Source organism: Bacillus rossius, chromosome 5, assembly GCF_032445375.1.
Source record: "Bacillus rossius redtenbacheri isolate Brsri chromosome 5, Brsri_v3, whole genome shotgun sequence".
Taxonomy (NCBI): domain Eukaryota; kingdom Metazoa; phylum Arthropoda; class Insecta; order Phasmatodea; family Bacillidae; genus Bacillus; species Bacillus rossius.
The window spans coordinates 38238741-38258242 of NC_086333.1; the positions used below are offsets into that span (position 1 = coordinate 38238741).

At 36.2% G+C, this 19502-nt stretch overlaps 1 protein-coding gene across 1 annotated transcript in view; it reads left to right on the forward strand.

Annotated features, from left to right (window-relative positions):
- LOC134531717 (mucin-2-like) overlaps positions 1-19502 on the forward strand; it is a 70059-nt gene that overhangs the window by 35363 nt on the left and 15194 nt on the right. Inside the window, exons 3-8 of the mRNA XM_063367550.1 lie at positions 2592-2759; positions 6247-6423; positions 14085-14222; positions 15086-15222; positions 17921-18053; positions 18603-18812. Coding sequence (XP_063223620.1) covers positions 2592-2759; positions 6247-6423; positions 14085-14222; positions 15086-15222; positions 17921-18053; positions 18603-18812 — 963 coding nt within the window. The remainder of the gene's footprint in view (positions 1-2591; positions 2760-6246; positions 6424-14084; positions 14223-15085; positions 15223-17920; positions 18054-18602; positions 18813-19502) is intronic.

Consider the following 19502-nt stretch of genomic DNA (forward strand, 5'->3'; position numbering starts at 1 on the left):
TACACTTGAAGTGGTGGGTGTAGACAAGATTTGTAAGACCACGAACTAATGAAATAAATCAGATTGAAGTTCTGATAACCAGTTTGCGCTACGAAAGGTCGGTGTATTAACACCTATTAGCATATTTTCTTGCGGTATTCATCCCAAGAAGATTAAATATGAAAGAAGATATTCTCAAAATTAAAAAACTAAACTTTTTTTATGAAATCATTACGTAAATGGATTTCAACAAATACCAGCTTTCCTGCTCAGGCTGTACACACTACCATCTCTATTTTGTATCACTGTGCGAACACCGAGACAACTATTGCCCTCACGATAATTTGTATGTACATAGGAAACCTCTAAACCCCATGGTTATAGGGGGGAGGGGTACCCGGCCACAAAGAAAATCTCTCATTTGTATTATTTATCTAATCAATATTTTTTCTCAATGAAGGCCTAATATCCACGATGAAAAATACCTCTCGCTCTCACCACACTTTCTGCGGTAAATTTGTCTAATTGTGGCCTCGAGTATGAGTATAAACTTCTATTTATACTAAAGGAAGGTTCGAAATCTGCATTATTCTATCCATAATGCCCGGTCATGCAGAATACTACTGAGCACATCATCACAAATTCGAAAAAAGCGCTCGTACTGCTTCTAGCCAACAAGCATATTAATGTGTTCGTCGTTTTATTGCCAGAATATTTTAAGAATTATTGTAATTTGTTTTGAATTTTTAGATTAATTTTAAAGATTTTAAAGATTGTGGCCAAGAACGACAAAATAGCTGCCAGTTATGTTTTTGACGATCTACTGATTGACAATAGTGCACTCTAGTAGATAAAAAGTAAAGCAAAATAGTGGCCGACTCACGCACACTTTATCAGATGAAAAAGTCCAATATGATGGTCAATATGGTGGTCATTATGGTTGCCAGTATATCTCATTGTTGGGAGTAATATATGCCTTTGTCTGCTGGTGGATATCGTGGAAAAGGGACATCTTGTAGTTGTTTTACAAGTACATCTATTGGAAATCAAACTTAAGACTCGTTGCACTCATTGCGTTTATCCAAGTACTTTAGAGTCATAAGCATGTTTATATTTATTTTCATAAATGTCTTATATATTTATAAAACAAAGAATTATTATTTATCTAACACAAAATGGTATCCAAGACAGCAGTGTGCAGAATTTTGTTGAATTCAAAATGGCAGAATTCCAATTGGTGGTATCTGGAACGTAGCCTATAAATATTAAAGTCACTGTAATTCAAGATGGCTGTAGTAAAATCTAAGGTCGAATTTCAAGGTCATTTGAGATGTTGGCTGTGACGTAAATCCTATATGGTGGCTGTCTCAGGCTTTACGCCCTGACTCTTGTCTCCGAAGCCCCATAATTTTTCTACATAGAGTAAAACATTGTACCTATCTGCCATCATCCAAACCAAATAAATTACGCCAATAATCCCACATCGTAGTTAGCTACAACTTCTAAAGCATTAGGCTTAAAGTATCCATATCTAAAAAGAATTAGGCTACATCTGATTTTGCCTATTATGGCTGTCCACATATAAGTTAATTATATTAGTATTCACTGATCATATCCGAAACAAAAGCCACCAGGAGAGCTCTAAGCGAGCTATACAACATGAGACCTATATATGTAGGACCAGAACATCAAAATGTCCCAGAAATAATGACACTGTTACTTTATGACTAAGTAAAACGGATGCCACTAGAAAGTAATCTATGAGCACTACTGCTGCAAAATCGACACCACAAAACGAAGAAAAGTTAAACTTAATCTTCGAACGTAATAAATATTAAATGCAATAAACAATTTATAGTAATGTAGAGTTTTCAGGATTAATAAATAGTTTTTAATATTCTGTATTTGACTTTAATGTTTTAATATTTGATAGTTCAGTTTTACTTGGGATAACTTTTCCAATGATGTATTTGAGTTGCATTTTTTTTTTAAAGTTTATTAGTCATGCCTCTCACACCTCACCAAAAGGTTCCGGATTCGATTCCTGATGGGTCCAGACACTTTTTTTTTCCCCTGAACGTGGGAAGCGTAAGGGACACCGTTAAGTCGAAAAGCGTCTAATCCCGTTACTACTGTATACCTTTGCATTCCGTTACTACTCCACATCCGAGCCTCATTTCACATCAGCTCGAGGAATGAGTGGTATTTACGGTTCCCGCAACGACATTTGTTTGTAATTTGATAAAAAATATATTTCATTTCCAAGTTTTTTTTAATAAGAATAATTTTTTCCACGAATATTTTGAGCTGGAAATCATATAATCAAAAATTATGTGTTTTATAACGTGATATTTTTTAAAAATCAATCTTTTATTTACATTTGTAAATAACGTTATTTTGAGATATGTTATTCCTTCACATAATAGATGGTCAAACACAAAATTTGGACGGACGCTGAACCATTTATCAGATCGTAACATAGCAAAAGAAAAATTATTCTTTCGTGCCCGTCTAAAAAAAAAAAAAAAAAAAAAAAAAATAATAATAACTTTAAAGAATTGTTACGACGCGATCACAGTGAAACTTGCAATAATGGTTGTGTTTGTCGGCAGGACCTGGCTGCACAATACCTTCGCTGCGGAACGGAGACGTCCTGTCGGACGACCAGTACCAGTCGGCCGTGCTGAACTTCAGCTGCGACCCCGGCTACAAGCTGGGCGGGTCGGCGGTCGTGTACTGCGACGGCCGCAGCTGGAACTCCTCGGCGCCGGCCTGCGAAGGTTCGCGGCACTCCGCGTGTAACAAACTCACTTTGGTCACAGATCATAAGTATCAAAATGCTGTCAAAATAACTGCAGTTTATCTCACCAAAAGTATCAAGACATTATATAGGCCTATAGGTATAATCATTTCATGATTCATGGAAAGTCTGCACTGACGAAATGAATGATGAAATAAACTAAGAGTGAATTTGTTTTTAAATTTTTGATAATTTTTAATAAAGCAAAAGATATTTCATAAATATAATGATTAAATATAAATAAAACTTATAAGTGGAGTAAGTTTCTCTCTAAGAGTGTAAGTGTGCACATATTTGTGACTTATAAAAATTCGGTTGCATTTTTATAGAACATAATTTATACAGTGTTTTAAATTAAGAATTCCACTTCCACAAAACACCTTCTACTCCTTTGTTCATTTGATGTTTTATTTTAATGGGTTTGTGTATATATTTATAAAACAAAATTTCATGAAAAACAAGTTTAAAATGATTTCTTATTTGATAAATAAATTGAAATATTTAACTCTGAACTGCACAATTTGTAAAATAATATTTCTATCCTCCCCGACTAACATACATAGGTAATGTAAAATTATGTGTAAATGCTCTCCATTCTATGTATGGATACAATAATTATTTTAAAATTGTAACAAATCTGAATGGGCAAACTAGGATTTTTTCTTTCGTATTGTTACAATTTATGAGGTGGGGAGAATTGGGTTCGTAAGGGCTAGCCCAATTAAGTTTTACTACAGTTTTATTGATTACTAATATTTACATTTATAATAAATCATTGTACTTAAAAAAATCCTATTACAAATCACTAGCACTTAAAAATGTTTATTCTCAAGTCACCCAATGTCTAAGTTCCACAGTTCGCACTCCTCACAGGAGCTAGGCTCAACAGCGGTTCGCCCCTTACCTCGCGCCTGTCCACACACACAGTCTCTCAACCTCTTCGCCGATGTCGCACTTCCCTTCGCTCGCGGAACTCTCGGAACTCTCGGAACTCTCGGAACTCCGGAACTGTCGCGGAACTCGCTCGAGACTCGCTCGAGGCTCGGCACTCACGCGCACTCCGCCGGCACTCTCGCCGCACTCCTCGCGGAACTGCCCCGGAGGCCGGCGTCCGCTGCTGAAGTACCTCGGGGGCGTCCTTCCAGAACCGACGAGAACAACCGTGACGAGTCGCGACATCCCGAGCCGACCCGACGCCCGAAACATCGAGAACAGCGTCGCTTGTTCGCGCGGCGACCCGCGGAATTCCCCAAGACCGCTCAGCGATAGATAACAGCGCCGAGGCAGGACGATGAATGGGTGCGGAGGAGGGGAGGGGAGTATTGAATCCTTTGTAATCCGGCCAGGCGTGCGTGGCATACCTTACGTAAATGGATGGCGCGTGACGTCAGTGGCCGTGCGGGGCTATCAGCCAGCTCCAAACCTGGCATCGCGTTCTGGTCTCTCGTGTTCGTAACAGTATATAGAATAGCTATCTGATTTTTAGGGGATTTTTAACTATGGTAGATTGAAGAAAATCATATCAACGTTGATATTATCAACGTTGTTTGCTCTCCTGACCTTGTAGCAATACCCTGAGTACAAATCAAACTTGACGCATCTTACATCAAACTTTCCGACTAAAGATTCATATTCCTTCCAGCAAGCTCGCCAGGCCCTAACACGGCTGTGTTCGTAATACCAAGTTCCGGCATATTAAATATTTGATAAAAATATTAAAATAAATCGCAATTTCTCATATTTAAAGGTACTAAAATTTTGACGGGTCCATGATTGAAAATATGTAAAATTAAATACAAAATATTTTTCAAATACATTGATGTAATGTTTCATTGAAATTATACTTCTTTAGCTGCATTGAGGGTGAAAATTTAGTATGCAACGGAAATGGAAAGATCTGCGCACACACCAAGGATGGGAGTATAACACAAAGTCTATAAAGCGCATGCGACCGCGAGCGGAAGTCGTCCAGATAGTCGACTGCGTGTGGCGGCATTAAACCTGTATATATTCACTTTCGTGAACATCAGTGGACGTACCAAGCGTATCAGTGTGCCAAATAAATCTTTGTGACAGCTAAACTATCCTAGAATAAATTTTATAAACATTATAGTAATAAAAATAAATAATCTTAAATTTAAAAACACATTGTGATCTTGGGATTTAACAATAAAGAATCTAATATTCTTTAGCCTCTCCTATTGTAATAAAGCATCTCAGTGGTAAAGCCGACCTATGTAGCGCAGTTGAATGCACACCGGCTTATGGTGCGATGGGGTTCTGGGTTCGTGTCCTAGGAAAGGGTGTAAATGTGTGTTACATGAAACTGACACTTCTCAAACTACAGAAGGTCCAAAAACATGGCCCCCACACGGGTGGGGCTGGGTGGACCCATGGGTCCAAGGACCGGGCCTGGAGGGGACCCGGGCCCAGCACCGTTTATTTTTATCTTAGTGTGTAAAATAAATATACATACTCGCTGTGGTTATTTTAAAGTGAAAATTTTTTATAAGTAAAGCTTAGTTCGGACTTATAAAACAGTAACCACAATTTTACCCTGTATTTTCAGATTAAATAACATTCTAAAAAGAGTGTAGGTAATAAATAACCATGCAATTATAATGTAGCACGTGACTGTAAAATTGTGGGGGCGGGGGGCCGCCTCCGATCCTGGGTCCAGCGCCCGTTATCGAATGTGGAGGCCATGCCAAAAAAAAAACTACAAGACACAAGTTACTGTGTAGGTACGTCTGATTTCAAAAGAAAAAAAATTATCTCCATCCCTCTATTCCATCATATTAAATTACAATTTGCTTCTGGTTGATGAAATTTTGCGACATCCAAAAAAAAAAAAAAAGTTGCATTATTGTCTGCATTCATCTTCGAAACAACACTGCCTTCTTTCCCCTAAATGAAGTATGATTTTTCTCTGCGTGTAGACCGGCCACCATATACGTATAATTAATTAACTCTATATCCATTGTGCTGTACCAAATTTACGTAAATAAATTATATTTTTAAACAATTCATTCATAGTGTATTAATAGAGTCCCGGGTATTTCGCGGATTCCTCTGGCCTCAGGATAGAATTCAAAGTTACAGGTGTGCTCGACCCATGTTTACTTTCCCATCGGTTGATTTCTTAGCGAGAACATTTTTTATCCTTGTTATTTGGCACTACCTGATTCGCTTACTTCTCTCCTAGCTGGACGTCGTTGGCTCACGGTCGTAGAGGGGGGCGTGTGTCCAGATAACTGCGGTCCAATCACGAACACAGTGCGAGAGTGTGGAGGTTTGCATTCTAGCTTGCGACTAAATGAATGCGCGAAAATTCCGTGGCTCTGTGTATTAAACACAAAAAGAAGTATGACTTCGGACGCACATACGTAAGTCCAGGGTTCCAACCGGCGCGCAGCAACTGAGAAGGCTGTAGAGTGGGGGTGGTCTATGGCGCGCTCCTGTTGCAGCCGACTACGAGGCGGCGCAGGCGCGCTGCGACTTCGAGGCGGCGGACGTGTGCGGGTGGGCGCAGGAGCAGCTGCCCGCGGACGGAGTGCGGTGGTTCCGGCAGAACGGCCCCACGCCGTCGCGCCACGTGGGGACGGGACCGGCCCACGACCACACGCTCGGGCCGGGCCGCCTCGGTACGCCCTCCAGCGTCCAGCAGACCACTCTGGTCTCAACCAGGGGCGCAACAACTAAATTTCCAAAGGGGCGGCATATACCTTTTTTTATAAAGAATCATCGATCCCCCTATTGAAGCGAGGGGTCCGGGGGTCCTCCCCCGGGAAAATTTGTATTTCAAGGTGGAAAATGGTGCTATTTAAGCAGTTTTATTATATAAAAATTGATTACACAGCACTTTCTTTGCCCCCGTTGCCCCCACTTCAAGGTTTCAGAGGGGGGGGGGGCAAAATACCCTTCCCCCCCCCTGTTGTTGCGCCCCTGGTTTCAACACATTTCCTGCCACGCTTTTATCAGCTTCGCCTGCGTGCACGTATGAATGGACTAGGCAATCAAATATTCCATTCATTTTTCACACACTTTTCGACGTCCGAATGTGTTGAAATTTTGCATCATAAACAACCTCTGACAATACAATATTTTAATAACTTAAGACATTATTGTTAAGGGGGAGTGGTGAGTCAGAGGGTAAAATAACCACTATTTTCGAGCTATGGTTAATAACCATGATTTTTGTGTATCCATTAGTTTGGGGCATGGTGGGAATTTGCCCCGTGGTCGACTGTTACCCAGGTGGAAAAGGGGGGGGGGGGGAATGAGTATAGACCCAAAATTTCAAAAATTATCAAATTCATTCTTTTTTCTATTTGGAGTTTTTCTGATACAAAATGTTGGATTATGGTCGAAAATGTGCCCCTTATTTTTAAAATTTTAAAAGTATTCTTTTAGGTTTAGAGTTTTTCCGAGGTCATGTTATGGTGGACAATGTGTCCGGGGTTTGTTAATGGCAATATGAGTAGCCTACTATATCTGGAATCATCTGGCCTCTCTTCCGTCGTGATCAAGTGTATGATACGGACATTCCACCAGTCCGTGTTGATTTCGGCACAAATGGTGTACATATAATTAAATCACTAGCCATTCTGTTTCCAGATAAATACAGCTGTGGTACTGTTGAAAGGCGAATGTTGCCATTAATACTGAGTTGGGTATCTAACATGCATAAAATGCAAAGCTGCACTGTAGATTATGCAGTTGTTTATTTGGAATCGCCTATCTTTGCTGCCGGATAGGATTATGTAGCTCTTAGTCGCGTAAAGTCACTGTATGGTCTCCAAGTAGAAGAACTTGATTGCTCTAAGAAAACAAAAAAAAGTTCGATGTAATGGTGACGCATTAACTAAAATGACTAGATTACGTGAACATTAATGACTAATTTTAATTTCATTGTAACAAATAAATACTAAAATCAGTCATTTAGTATTTTTGTTTTAATTACTCATAATTATTATTTTGTTTTGAAACTAAAAAGAATCAAATAAACGTATATTTTAAAAACTAAAAAAACTCTTTTATAGTTGAATAAACTAAAAATTAAAAAATTAAATTAATATTTTATTTTTCCTCTTTCATTTTCGTAATGATTAAATCCTAAAATAAGTTATAGTAAATTTAAGACAAATTATATCAAGCATCCCCTGGGCGTATATCCTGGGAGGGGGGCAGGGGGCCCAGGCCCCCTTGAAATTAAGAAGCCCCTCACTAAGAGGGGGGGGGGGGGGGCTGCCTTCACTTGAAAAAGCGTGACTGTAAAACATTTTTGATGTAAAAACTATGTGTTATTGAAAACTTTCTGTATATTTTAAAGTTTTCTTCTTATTGTATGCATGTAGGTCAAAATATGGGCAATGTACACCATATGGGCACCGCATCCAGATATGATGTGTCACGGATGTCATGGCGGCCATCTTTTTTGTCTGCTGCCATCTTGGATGCGACACATTTTTTCATCTGCTAGAGGGCACTGCCACCATATTACTTAGTTTAATTTTTACCAGCTAGAATGCAGTATTTTTTTATTAACAGACAGTCAAATGTCGCGATAACCGCTATCTTGTCGGCCGTATCGGCCGCCATCTTGAAATTCTTTATTTATTTAGCTAGGAATTCGGGGAAAATTCAAAAAATCATCAAAATAATCACTCATCAAAAAAATGATTGACTCGGTCGATTCCCATCCTCGGGTTAATCCTTGTCTAATGACAATTTAATAAAAATTAACATAAAAATTACAGGTATGAAAAATTAAACAAGATTTTTACAAATAAAAAGTTTATTGCATAATTTCTACTCTACTACAAGAACAAATAAAAAACAAATAATGGCCTTTTCCGATTTTTACAGTCTTCTTAGAGTACAAATAAAGTACGTTACATGTCTTTACGGGTCTTTACACTGCAGTTCCACGTAAGAGTTTATTACCACATTTTTCACATAGCACAGAGCTCTCAGTTTCGTTAAAAAGACAGTGATATATTTCATGATGCCTTGCAAGTCTTGACGTAGAATACACAGTTTGGTTCTGATGAACGTTTAGTCAGTACTTTGCAAAACCACATGTGCTTTTTCAAGTTTCCGTAGCGTACAACCCGACTACAACACCTGTTGCGCTGATATTTAATGCGTTAGGATATATTTTTACAATAATGTATTGCGTAATCACCAATTTTGAAGTTTTTGATGTCACGATACGTACAGTGGGATGTTGGAACACCGTTAGTTGCAACGTCATCCATCGATGTCACTGGCACTGTTGACATCCATTGTTCTGCTGCTGAAGACACTGCAGGCGTAAACATCTGATCTGCTGGAACAGCAGGTGTAACGTTTGACGCCTTTGCCAACAGGATCTGCGTCGTCGTCGCCGTCGTTTACATCGGGATCTCTGGAGTTGTCAGCAAACTTGCCATTGGGGTATGCGCACTAGCATGAGACGAGAGTAAAAAAATAAATAGTTTAATTTTTATAAATAGGTTATTCTGACAATTAACTAACCCAATGCCGATATCATAATGTCGATATAGAATTTTGAGCCATGAAATTACTACGTTTGATGCACTGAAACAGTATTCTTTGTGCATCATTCCGACATCCACCTCTTTCATGCCTGCGAACATTTGAAGTGTTAGTGAATGACGTACCACAGTATTTGCACTGGAGCGATGAAATTCCATCGTTCATTGAAGTCTCCGAGGTTACTGGAGAAACTTCAACTCATGGAACAGCAACTGCTGATGTCTCCTCGGCAGCTGTTATCACAGATACCATCGAGATATGCATCACCATTGGCATACTGCCATTGAAGTCTCTGCTGCCATCGATCTTCGCTGCCACCAGGTTCTGCTCTGCTGATGGTAAACTGACCATCAAGGTCGACATTCAAACATCAACTAAATCTCAGGAAACGTACTGAAGAGAGTCGATCCTCACTGCATCGCAATCAAAGGAGGACTGAGGACTCCGTCGTCTGGACCTTACATAAATAACCGCAGCAAATGGTATAAGACGCGAGTCAAAACAATAACCATTTTCCATTAATGCACGAGTCAAAATAACAGTCAGTTATAATTCTTTTTAATATAATAATTTTACTGTCTATAAATGCTATAATAACATATCAGATTCGAACTTGGCTAAATGGTTAAAAGGCTCCAATTGTCACAAATTATCCAAGTGCTCCAACAGCTTCAAGTGCTCCAACTGCCCAAGTGCTCCAATTGCTCCAATGCTACAAGTGTTCTATCTGCTCAAGTGCTCCAATTGCTCCAACTGCCTAAGTTCTCCCATGCTCCAATCGCCCCAAGTGCTCAAATGCTCCATAGTTCCAAATGCTCCAAATTCTCTAAAGCTCCAATTGCTCCAACTGCATTTGGTTCCAAATGATTTCAATTGCACATTGATCGAAATTGCCCCGATTACTGGAATGAATTTATTATAACCCTCTATTTAGTTAGTCATTGATATTTTTTACATCTTTAAGTTAGAAAGTGTATTACAAGAACTAAGTTCTAGTTAGAAATCATATTTCTTGAAATAAAACAATTACTTTTGAAATATAAAATATAATTACTTTCAATGTTATCCACATGCAAGTAAAAAAAGTCACTATTGTATGTAGCCAGCTTCCCTCAGTTCTTTGAGTATGGAGGCTACTTCGTTAAGGTGCGAATAGTTTCCTGCCCTAAGCAAAGCCACGATCGACCTATAAGTTAGGATCTTCCCATGACAGTAAGCAATCAATCTCCTTTGCTGCTGTCATCTTCATTGCATGTTTATTATAAATATTTTTTGATTACTATCGTCCCAGTTATCTACTTAAACTTGATCAGAATAATTTATGTTATCAAATAATTTCCATCATTTTGGTCTCAAGGCTTATCACAGTCTTAAATCATACCAGCTTTAGGTGCTTTATCACAGTATTTAGTCTTGTCACCAGCTTCAAGTCACTGTCGCCATCATCGTAGAAGTCAGCATCTTAACCTGGATTACTGTAAGAATTCGAAATCGTTGACGTCGTAGCTTATTCATCGTCTAGGTACAAGCTTCCTTTATAAGTGTCCATCATTTGTCCCAAGTACGGAGGATCTACTTGAGATGGACTTGACTGTATTCTCACTTTTCATGTTAATGATACTTACTTGTCTTCAGTCTTCCTTAAATCATTAACGTCCTTCAATTTAAGTTCTTTGTCGAAATCAGGGGAGCTATGAACATAATCACGTTTAAGACAAGGACAGTTATTGTTGTCATGCAGCACACACTTCTTTAGAATAGCAGATCCATCGTTGTCCTCTGTCTTGAAAGTGGGCTCGACTAACAAGTTATGTCGTGTCGTTTTAAGCTCTCTCTTCACTTAAACGACTTGCTACACCGAACACAACTTATCCTTTTGAAATCAAGAAATGAAGGAAGCTGGCTACATACAATAATGATTTGTTTAACTTGCATGATTATAAAATTTAAAAATATATTATTATTATTATTAATATTTCGAAAGTGTTTTATTTCTCGTAAACTGATTTCTAACTAATACTGAGTTATCTTAATACCTGTATAGTTACCTATTTGTGAATGTGCTTCCAAATGTGCTTCCATTTTATCGTATGTGCTTCCAAATGTGCATTACTTTTGCTTGGCCTTCAAAAAGTGCTTCCTTTTGGTTGATAGTGCTTCACAATGTGCTTCCGTTTTTTGAATGCGCTTCCAAATGTGCTTTCTTATCAAGTTTAATACCAAATATGCTTCATTTTGGTCACATATACTTCCAAATATGCTTTATTTTATCTTGTGCTTACAAATGTTCTTTCTTAATGTCGAATGTGCTTCCTTTCTATAATGTGATTCTAAATGTTCTTCCTTTTTGTCGATTGTGCTTCCAAATGTGTTTCCTTTGTTGATTGTGCTTCCAAAAGTGTTTCCTTTGTTGATTGTGCTTCCAAATGTGATTCTCTTTTATCGAGTATGCTTCTACATGTGCTTACTTTTTTGATTGTGCTTCCAGTAGTGCTTCCCTTATGTCGAATGTGCTTCAAAAGGTGCTTCCAAACGTGCTTCATTTTTGTTGATTGTGGTTCGTTAAGTCTGTCTTAATCAATCTCCTTACAAAGATCTCAAATTGTGTGATGATATTTAGATATTAAGCTTTAATTTCACTGGTGGTGATTAAAAACTAACATTTAGCGAGTGATGCCTAAATAGGTTGCCTAAGTTGTCTGACTGGATATATATAATATTTATATATAGTATAGTATATATATTAATATAGTATGTATTTGAATGTATAACATTTACATATATTATATATTTATATATAGTATATATAAATTATTATATATGATATATAATTATATATTTATATATAATATATAAATACAAAGCTGTACAACGACGTATTTCATTTGATGATCTGTAATTTGACATCTTTCTCAGCAAAACTCATAAAAGACGATGGATTAATTTCTGTTGAAAAAATTTGCATCGTAAACACACTGCAACTTAGGTTACGACTTGTATAAAGTTGATTCCTTCTACACACACTATATAGTGTTCAAACTCTTGTTATGAGCTCTATTATTAAAGTTAAATATCAATAATATGTTTTTACACCACAAAGTGTGCTCTTGCGAAAGCAACATTTTCTGGTCTGTTAAAATTCTGAACTCCAGTATACAATTCAACGACTAGAAATAAGTTTTCTTTGACAAAAAAAAATAAGGATATCCATACAGCAGGTACTAACAAAAATGCTGCAGGTGCCTGAATCCTCAAGTAGGTAACATCTGTAATCACCTGATTTCAGACCCGGCGATTGAAAAGTAAAGCGATTTGTTGAAAGGCCTTGAACACTCTGCACTTTAGCTCTTCCGCATGAGCAAGATACAATCTTCAATATAAATACTTATTAATACAAAGTATGCTTGTGTGTATATATAATTTCACAAAATATATATTTTAGCAATAATTTTTGTTGGACTATAAAATGTAGGACCTAGGTACTTCTTTTGAATTTAAGGATTTGTATTTAAATATATTGTTGGTTATCTTCGGATTGAGTAAACATTAATTTTATTGTATTATAGTAATATTGACATCGGGTGATGTTTTTCAACAAAATATCGAATCATAGTAGAATAAAATAATATGAATCTTAAAAAAAATTAAAATTTGTGTACATAATTGTTTGACTTTAAATTATTGTAGTTTATTTTTTTTTTTAAATGGGTGCATGTAGTACTTGTGTACCCGTGTTAGAAGTTACACTTGCTTGGCGTAAGAAACAACTAACTTTATACTGCATGCAAATAATTAATAGAAATAAAATAATGAAAGGATTGGAGTGATATAAATACTAAGGTAAAGTATAAATTCAATTCAATTTAAAATAATTAAATAAATACTCAGTATTCAATATTTATATAAACATGTGTACAATATTAATTATTTTATTTAATAATATAATCGAGATCAATTTTAATTAATAAAAAATCAATAAACATGTTAGGTGTTTATTTATTAACTAATAATGAAATAAGTTATAATTTATAATGCAAATACGTTATAGGCTACATATATGGGATCATGACCTCACAAACACTCCCATGAAAACGTCAAGAAGACTACTAAACTTTCCACAGAACTTCATGTCAGCGACAACGCAATATTACACGCAAACTGACATCGATATACATACGGGAACATAACCTCACTTAAATAATCACACTTGATAAAACACTTGTTAATGTATATGAACACAATTTCTATCACTAATATTCACAATAAATAAATGTTTTTAATTATATGGACCAGTATTCAATATCGTACATCAACAGAACCACATATATAATTTTTTGTACATATGTAGCCTTTCTTCATCGTGCCAATTATTTTTGCATGCTGCGCACGCATCGTAAAATTTCACTCTCATTATTTTTTCAAAACGCTCATAAAGAATTATAACCTAATCTCACTTTTACAAATACACTTGAAAATGCAGTTGAAAAAGTTTATAAACACAATTTATATCACTAATATTCAAAATAAATGAAAGTATTTAATGATAAGGTACAGTATTCTATATAATATTTAAAAACACATATATAATTTTTACTTGCATGTAGCCTTTTTTTTTTATTCTGTGAAAATTTTGTTGCATGTTGCGCGCGTATCGTGAAAATTCACTTTCATAATTTTTACATAACGTACCTAAATAAGTATAACTTCAATAATAATTATTATTTTATGTAAAATTTTAATACAGTGCTCAAACTTACAATTACAGGATATTACTTGTACATGGAGACGTCTATTCCACGTGGCTTGAGCAGCAAAACAAGGATATACTCTCCGGTTTACAGCCCGAAACTGTCAGAGGATGCCTGCTTCACCTTCTGGTATCACATGTACGGACTATCTACTGGTAAGTGATATTGATCTCTATTTGAGTTAATATATTATGTGAATTATACTAACAGTGAATCCACTAATAAATATAACCATCCATAGCGTTACTAGAGGAGTAATTTATTATTATTTTACCTGAAAGACTGCCATTGAATGATATATAAACTATCTTCTGAACTGTGATAAATAAGTAACAACAACTTCTGCTACGGCTGTCTCAAATATAATGATTTCACGCTGTGTGATGGTTCCATATGGCCCGAAGATCACTACAAAAGTTGTGAGATAAGTTAAGTAATCAGGTGTAGAATGTATGGGTGTCGGTGACGGTCCGTAGTGTTAATTTCTACCCCGGCCGTCCACATTTTTTCTTGTAAGGATCATTATGGTTACCAGAGCAAGCAAGTATGTATCGAAACTTTTCTTTGGTAGCAATAATCACTAAGCCCTAACGCCGGTGAAGGTCGATAGTTTGATCCCAACCTTAAAAGTGGGCGAGCCTATTTTCAGCGGCCTATTGCGGGAAAAGCTGAAGTTTTACTATTGATACACTCTTTTATTTCAAAATGCAGTCTTCTGAGTGAATTAATATAACAGTTTGTCATATAAGACTTATCGTTTTTGCTAGAAATAAAGCCCTAAACACCGAAGACCGTCTTTATTTTATAAATATGCACGCTTGATGTTCAGTTTTCAGTGTTTGTAGCTTCTTGCAGTAATATTTAACAGTTTGTAAACAAACTGAATTTGAAACATATTAAGTAAGCTAATATGAATTCAAAAGGAACTCCAGTACAATGGCCCACTGGCCACTGAAAAGTTGTTTGAAAGTGATTCACTCTTCAGTGACATGTGTTTGCTGAATCGGCCTTCTTTAAGGTTCCTTGAACGTGTACATCAAACCAGAGGGAAAGAAGATACAAAACTTAAAGCCTGTGTTCCAAAAGAAAGGTGAACAGGGAGATGTCTGGCTTGAAGGATTCTTCAAAATAAGCAAATTAGAAGTTCCTTTCCAGGTAACTATGTTAATGAAATGTAAAAATATTTACTTCTGTAATAAGAACGGATTGGAATACTATACTTTATGGGACATTATTTGCAAATTTATGATAGCTTTTAGAATAAATAAAATGTAAAATTTATCAGAATAATACAGCCCTAATAAATGAGGTTCTATGTGCATTGCAGTTAAATAAGTGCATATCATTTTAGATACTATATCGTGACAATAGTTAACCAAATTATTTGCAATGTTTTGCGTTTAGAATGAATTCACTATGTGTAACCTTTGAATATATATATTGTATAGACGTCGCGAGTGGATAGGATTTACTCTACGTTTTTCAGAAGCGCATGATGAGCAGCTTGGGAACTTCGCCGCTGCAGTGCGCTGCCGTAACGCCCTGTATCGTCTTAGTTGTTATTTACACGTTAGAGGGCAGCACTGTCGCCCGCTGTCATTCCCCGCACCCCCCATCTATCATTCACTGCAGCTCAAGTTCGTTCTACGGGAGGGGAAGGGGTGTTTGAAGAGTTCGACACTTGTCCGCTAGGGACCACCACAAGTCGATACCCTAGAGATGGTGGTGATTGCGGCGGTGAATTAACCAACTACCTCAAAACCGTATTAGAAATTTTAACCTGGGCTGGCGACTTATATACAGGATATATATTCAAAGGTGTAACTAAGCTCATGGTGCTGTTTTACATTCTAATTGAACGCAGAATTCAGAGTCGCATCCAAGCGGAACTTTTGTACCTGTAATATACACAAGATAAAATTGTATTATGTTTTCTAGAAAAAAAATTGGAAAACAATTTATTATTGCCTCAACGTCAGGGCTAACCCCCTCCTTGTTATAAGGTTTCTGAATCAGCCACTGTAGGATTTAGCCGGAAAAAATTGCGTTCACGTCGTAGAAAAATAAGCTTTTGTTCTCATAAATATATTAAAATTTATTTCGTCAAATAAGAGCAATTATGTTGAGTTCCTCCATTAGTTTTGAACCATAATGCTGTTCGCCTGGTTCAAGTTTTAGTAAACCTTTTCTAAGGCACTGAATAGTATCTACTTCAACATCGTTCCCCACAGCATTAACAGCATTTCAATGAGCTACTACCCTGCAGGCACGCGCCAAGCAAGACGAATCTGTTATATTTCTGAATATATAAAAAGTTTCTAGCCTGCTTAATCTAATTCTAATGTAAATAAATGACAATAGAATAAACAAAACCGCCAGCGGTTTTCAACATAGAACATTTTTAATACTCTGTCAACTGAACTGGGCGTATATCAGGACCAGCGTGCGATAATGTTCTTTCAATTCAATTTCACGACCACTGATTGTGTTCAGCGGTTCATTTCAAGAATATTCAAACATGCTTGTGCCTCAGAACGACAGATGTTTGATGAAGATTTTTTAAAAATAATATTTACGTTCCTGTCATATGCGGGAGGACTAGCTTGATCCATGATAGAGGTGGAAATCGAGTCCATGACTCCAGAGCTAGTATTCAGGTTCGTTAGATGAGGTTCTGAACATATGTGTATGGAAGTCGCAACAACTGTTCAGAATTGTTTCTTTGCGCAAGAAAACTACTGACACTTAACTAAGGATCGTTAAAAGCCATTGCTTGAAATAAAATTAATAAGATTTCTGACAAAATAATATAATTATTTATCTGAAACAAATGAAAAATATAAATACAAAATAATAATATAATTTATTTCCCTAAACAAAATATTTTAAACAGAATCTCGCAATAAAACTTTTGCAAATTGTATCACACAATTCTAAAGATAACTTTGAAAAAACTTAATCAATACATTATCAGCCACTCAACAGACTCCCACTTCATTACAGCTTGTGCGTACATTGCAATCGTAATTGTTCGCCCGGAACATCCCCAATACTCCCGTAAGTTCTGGTGATAGCTTAAAATGGAAAGGGTACTTAAATTACATTCATAGGTCACTACCATAAGACATTTTAGAGTTTTAAATATACCAACAATAAATTTATATCAAAAAATGTCCACAAGCTGTAAATATAAAAGATTTCTATGGTAACATTCGTTATCTCGTGACTTTTGTTTCAGATAACTAAGAAAAAGTTGTTTTCTCTACAGTGATTCTGTCTCCAAAGCAGAACGTACATTACGCCCAGAACACGTCGCAGTTTTGCAACCATATCCGAATCACGCCAGAGAAAGTGAAAGCATTAAAAATGTCTATGCTCTATATTTTTTCGGTTCTGAAAGGATGTTGCCATCCAGTTTAAACATCAGCCACAAAAAGTTGTACTCAGAATAATGCAGACATATTTGTTGTGGTAGGTTCTGCATCCGTAAACAAAGCAGGCATATCTTCAGGAACTGCAGCTGCCCTACTGTGTGACACTACATGTTCAACAAACAATTCAAAGTTAATACTATGCAAATTATATATCATCTTTTTTAGTATATTATACATGAAGTGTATTTTTATATTACTATACATGCAGTTTTAAGGTACTTAATGCAAAAATTATGGAATCTTTTTTAGTAGCTGTGCCTGTCTGTCTGTCCGGAAGTCATAGGCTATAAACTTATAAATTGGATAAGATGTAATAGAATACATACATACCTATGTTAGTATATAAAATTCAACATAAAACTGAAAACTACAATTATCGGTAAAATATTTTTGGTGATGTGTGTCATATGTTTGTGCAGATTGTTATAGAAGGTGTACGAGGAGAGAGTTTTTTGAGTGACATCGCAATAGATGATGTGGAAATTGAAAATGGACCCTCGTGCAACCGTTTCTCAAGTCTGACTACTACAGAAGCAACAACACACCTGCAAAGTAACAAATGTTTATTGTACATTACAAAATGTTAGAATAAATATAAATTTATTATTAAGTAAACTTTATACCTATTTTGTAAGTAGGCATATTAATATATTTTTTTATATTCAACTGCTTATATTAGATGATTGTTAGGTTTATAACACATCTACGTTGTACCGAAATTACTTTTTTACGTTTAAAAATATATAGAAAATTGTTTTCATGTTTGCTGTTTGAAATTTGGTTTACATAAAAATAACTCCTCAATTTGATTGAAAACATATATGTTCTTTTTCTTTAATAATTGATGACATCAGAGTTAAATTTACAAATAATTGCTTTAAATTTTATTTGGTAAACATAACTTGATTTCAGCAAGTTTTTTTTTTATTTTTAGGACAAGGTAGCCCTAAATGCTGAACGTTGAACATTTAGCCTGTTTTTTTTTTTTTGTAGTATGCTTCTCTACGTATTTTATTTCTTTTACTGTCCAATTTTTCACTCTGAGCTATTATATACCTACTAATCATGTGTTTTCTTTACCCATGGCTGAAATGAAATCAGGTAACTACAGCGAGAATGGCATCAAGAATCCCCAGAGTTGCAGAGGACGGTGCGGGGAGCCACTGTACTTGTTGAGGAGCACCACTGCCTTCGCTGCCTCCACGGAACTCACCACGAGCAAAGTACCAGAACTCATCACGTGCGACTGTCACGCGAGTTGTGCGGACAGCAACACCTGCTGCTCGGACTTCCACATCTACTGCATACGAGGTAAGAGTTGGCTGGTTTCACACAAGTTCGTTACTAACTTATACACCAAGAAAAAAGAATACTAAATCAGTTTAGTAACAGTTTATTTTGCAACGAAGACCTACAAATAATGCCAGCAACGGTTTCAAAAAAATTGCACAAAGATTTTACCCCGTGAATTTGTTTGATTCGCCATGTTTGACTCATTCCACGTGGCCTTCGACCACATACTTATGTTATCATCCTCATTCCCTACTTTTCTTTTTTTTTTCTTTTTTTTTTTGTAAAATGAAGGTTTGTTTACTGGTATTAAACACCATTCGAATACAACTACGTGTAAAAAAAACCAGCATAGCATTCCGGATTTTTAAACAGCATGTGTTTAAGACATCTATTAAACTCTCTTTTTTTTCACATTGGCACACAAATAAGATTAAGTTTAACTAGACATTAATTACAGCCTTTTTTTATTCTAGTTCTAATATGAATTTATTGTTGTAAGAACATACATGTGTATTATATCGAAATAAAGCTAAAATATTAGATGATATTAAAGAAAAAGCTTCGGATTTTTTTTTTTTTTTTTTCGCCCCGGGCTTCGAAATTCCATTCAACCTAGAAGAGGGATCCCATAGAAAATTTTGAGAAGTGGATTTTTGAATAAGGTATATACAAAAAATTCCTTTTGGCGAAGCCTACAGAAGTAGTTAG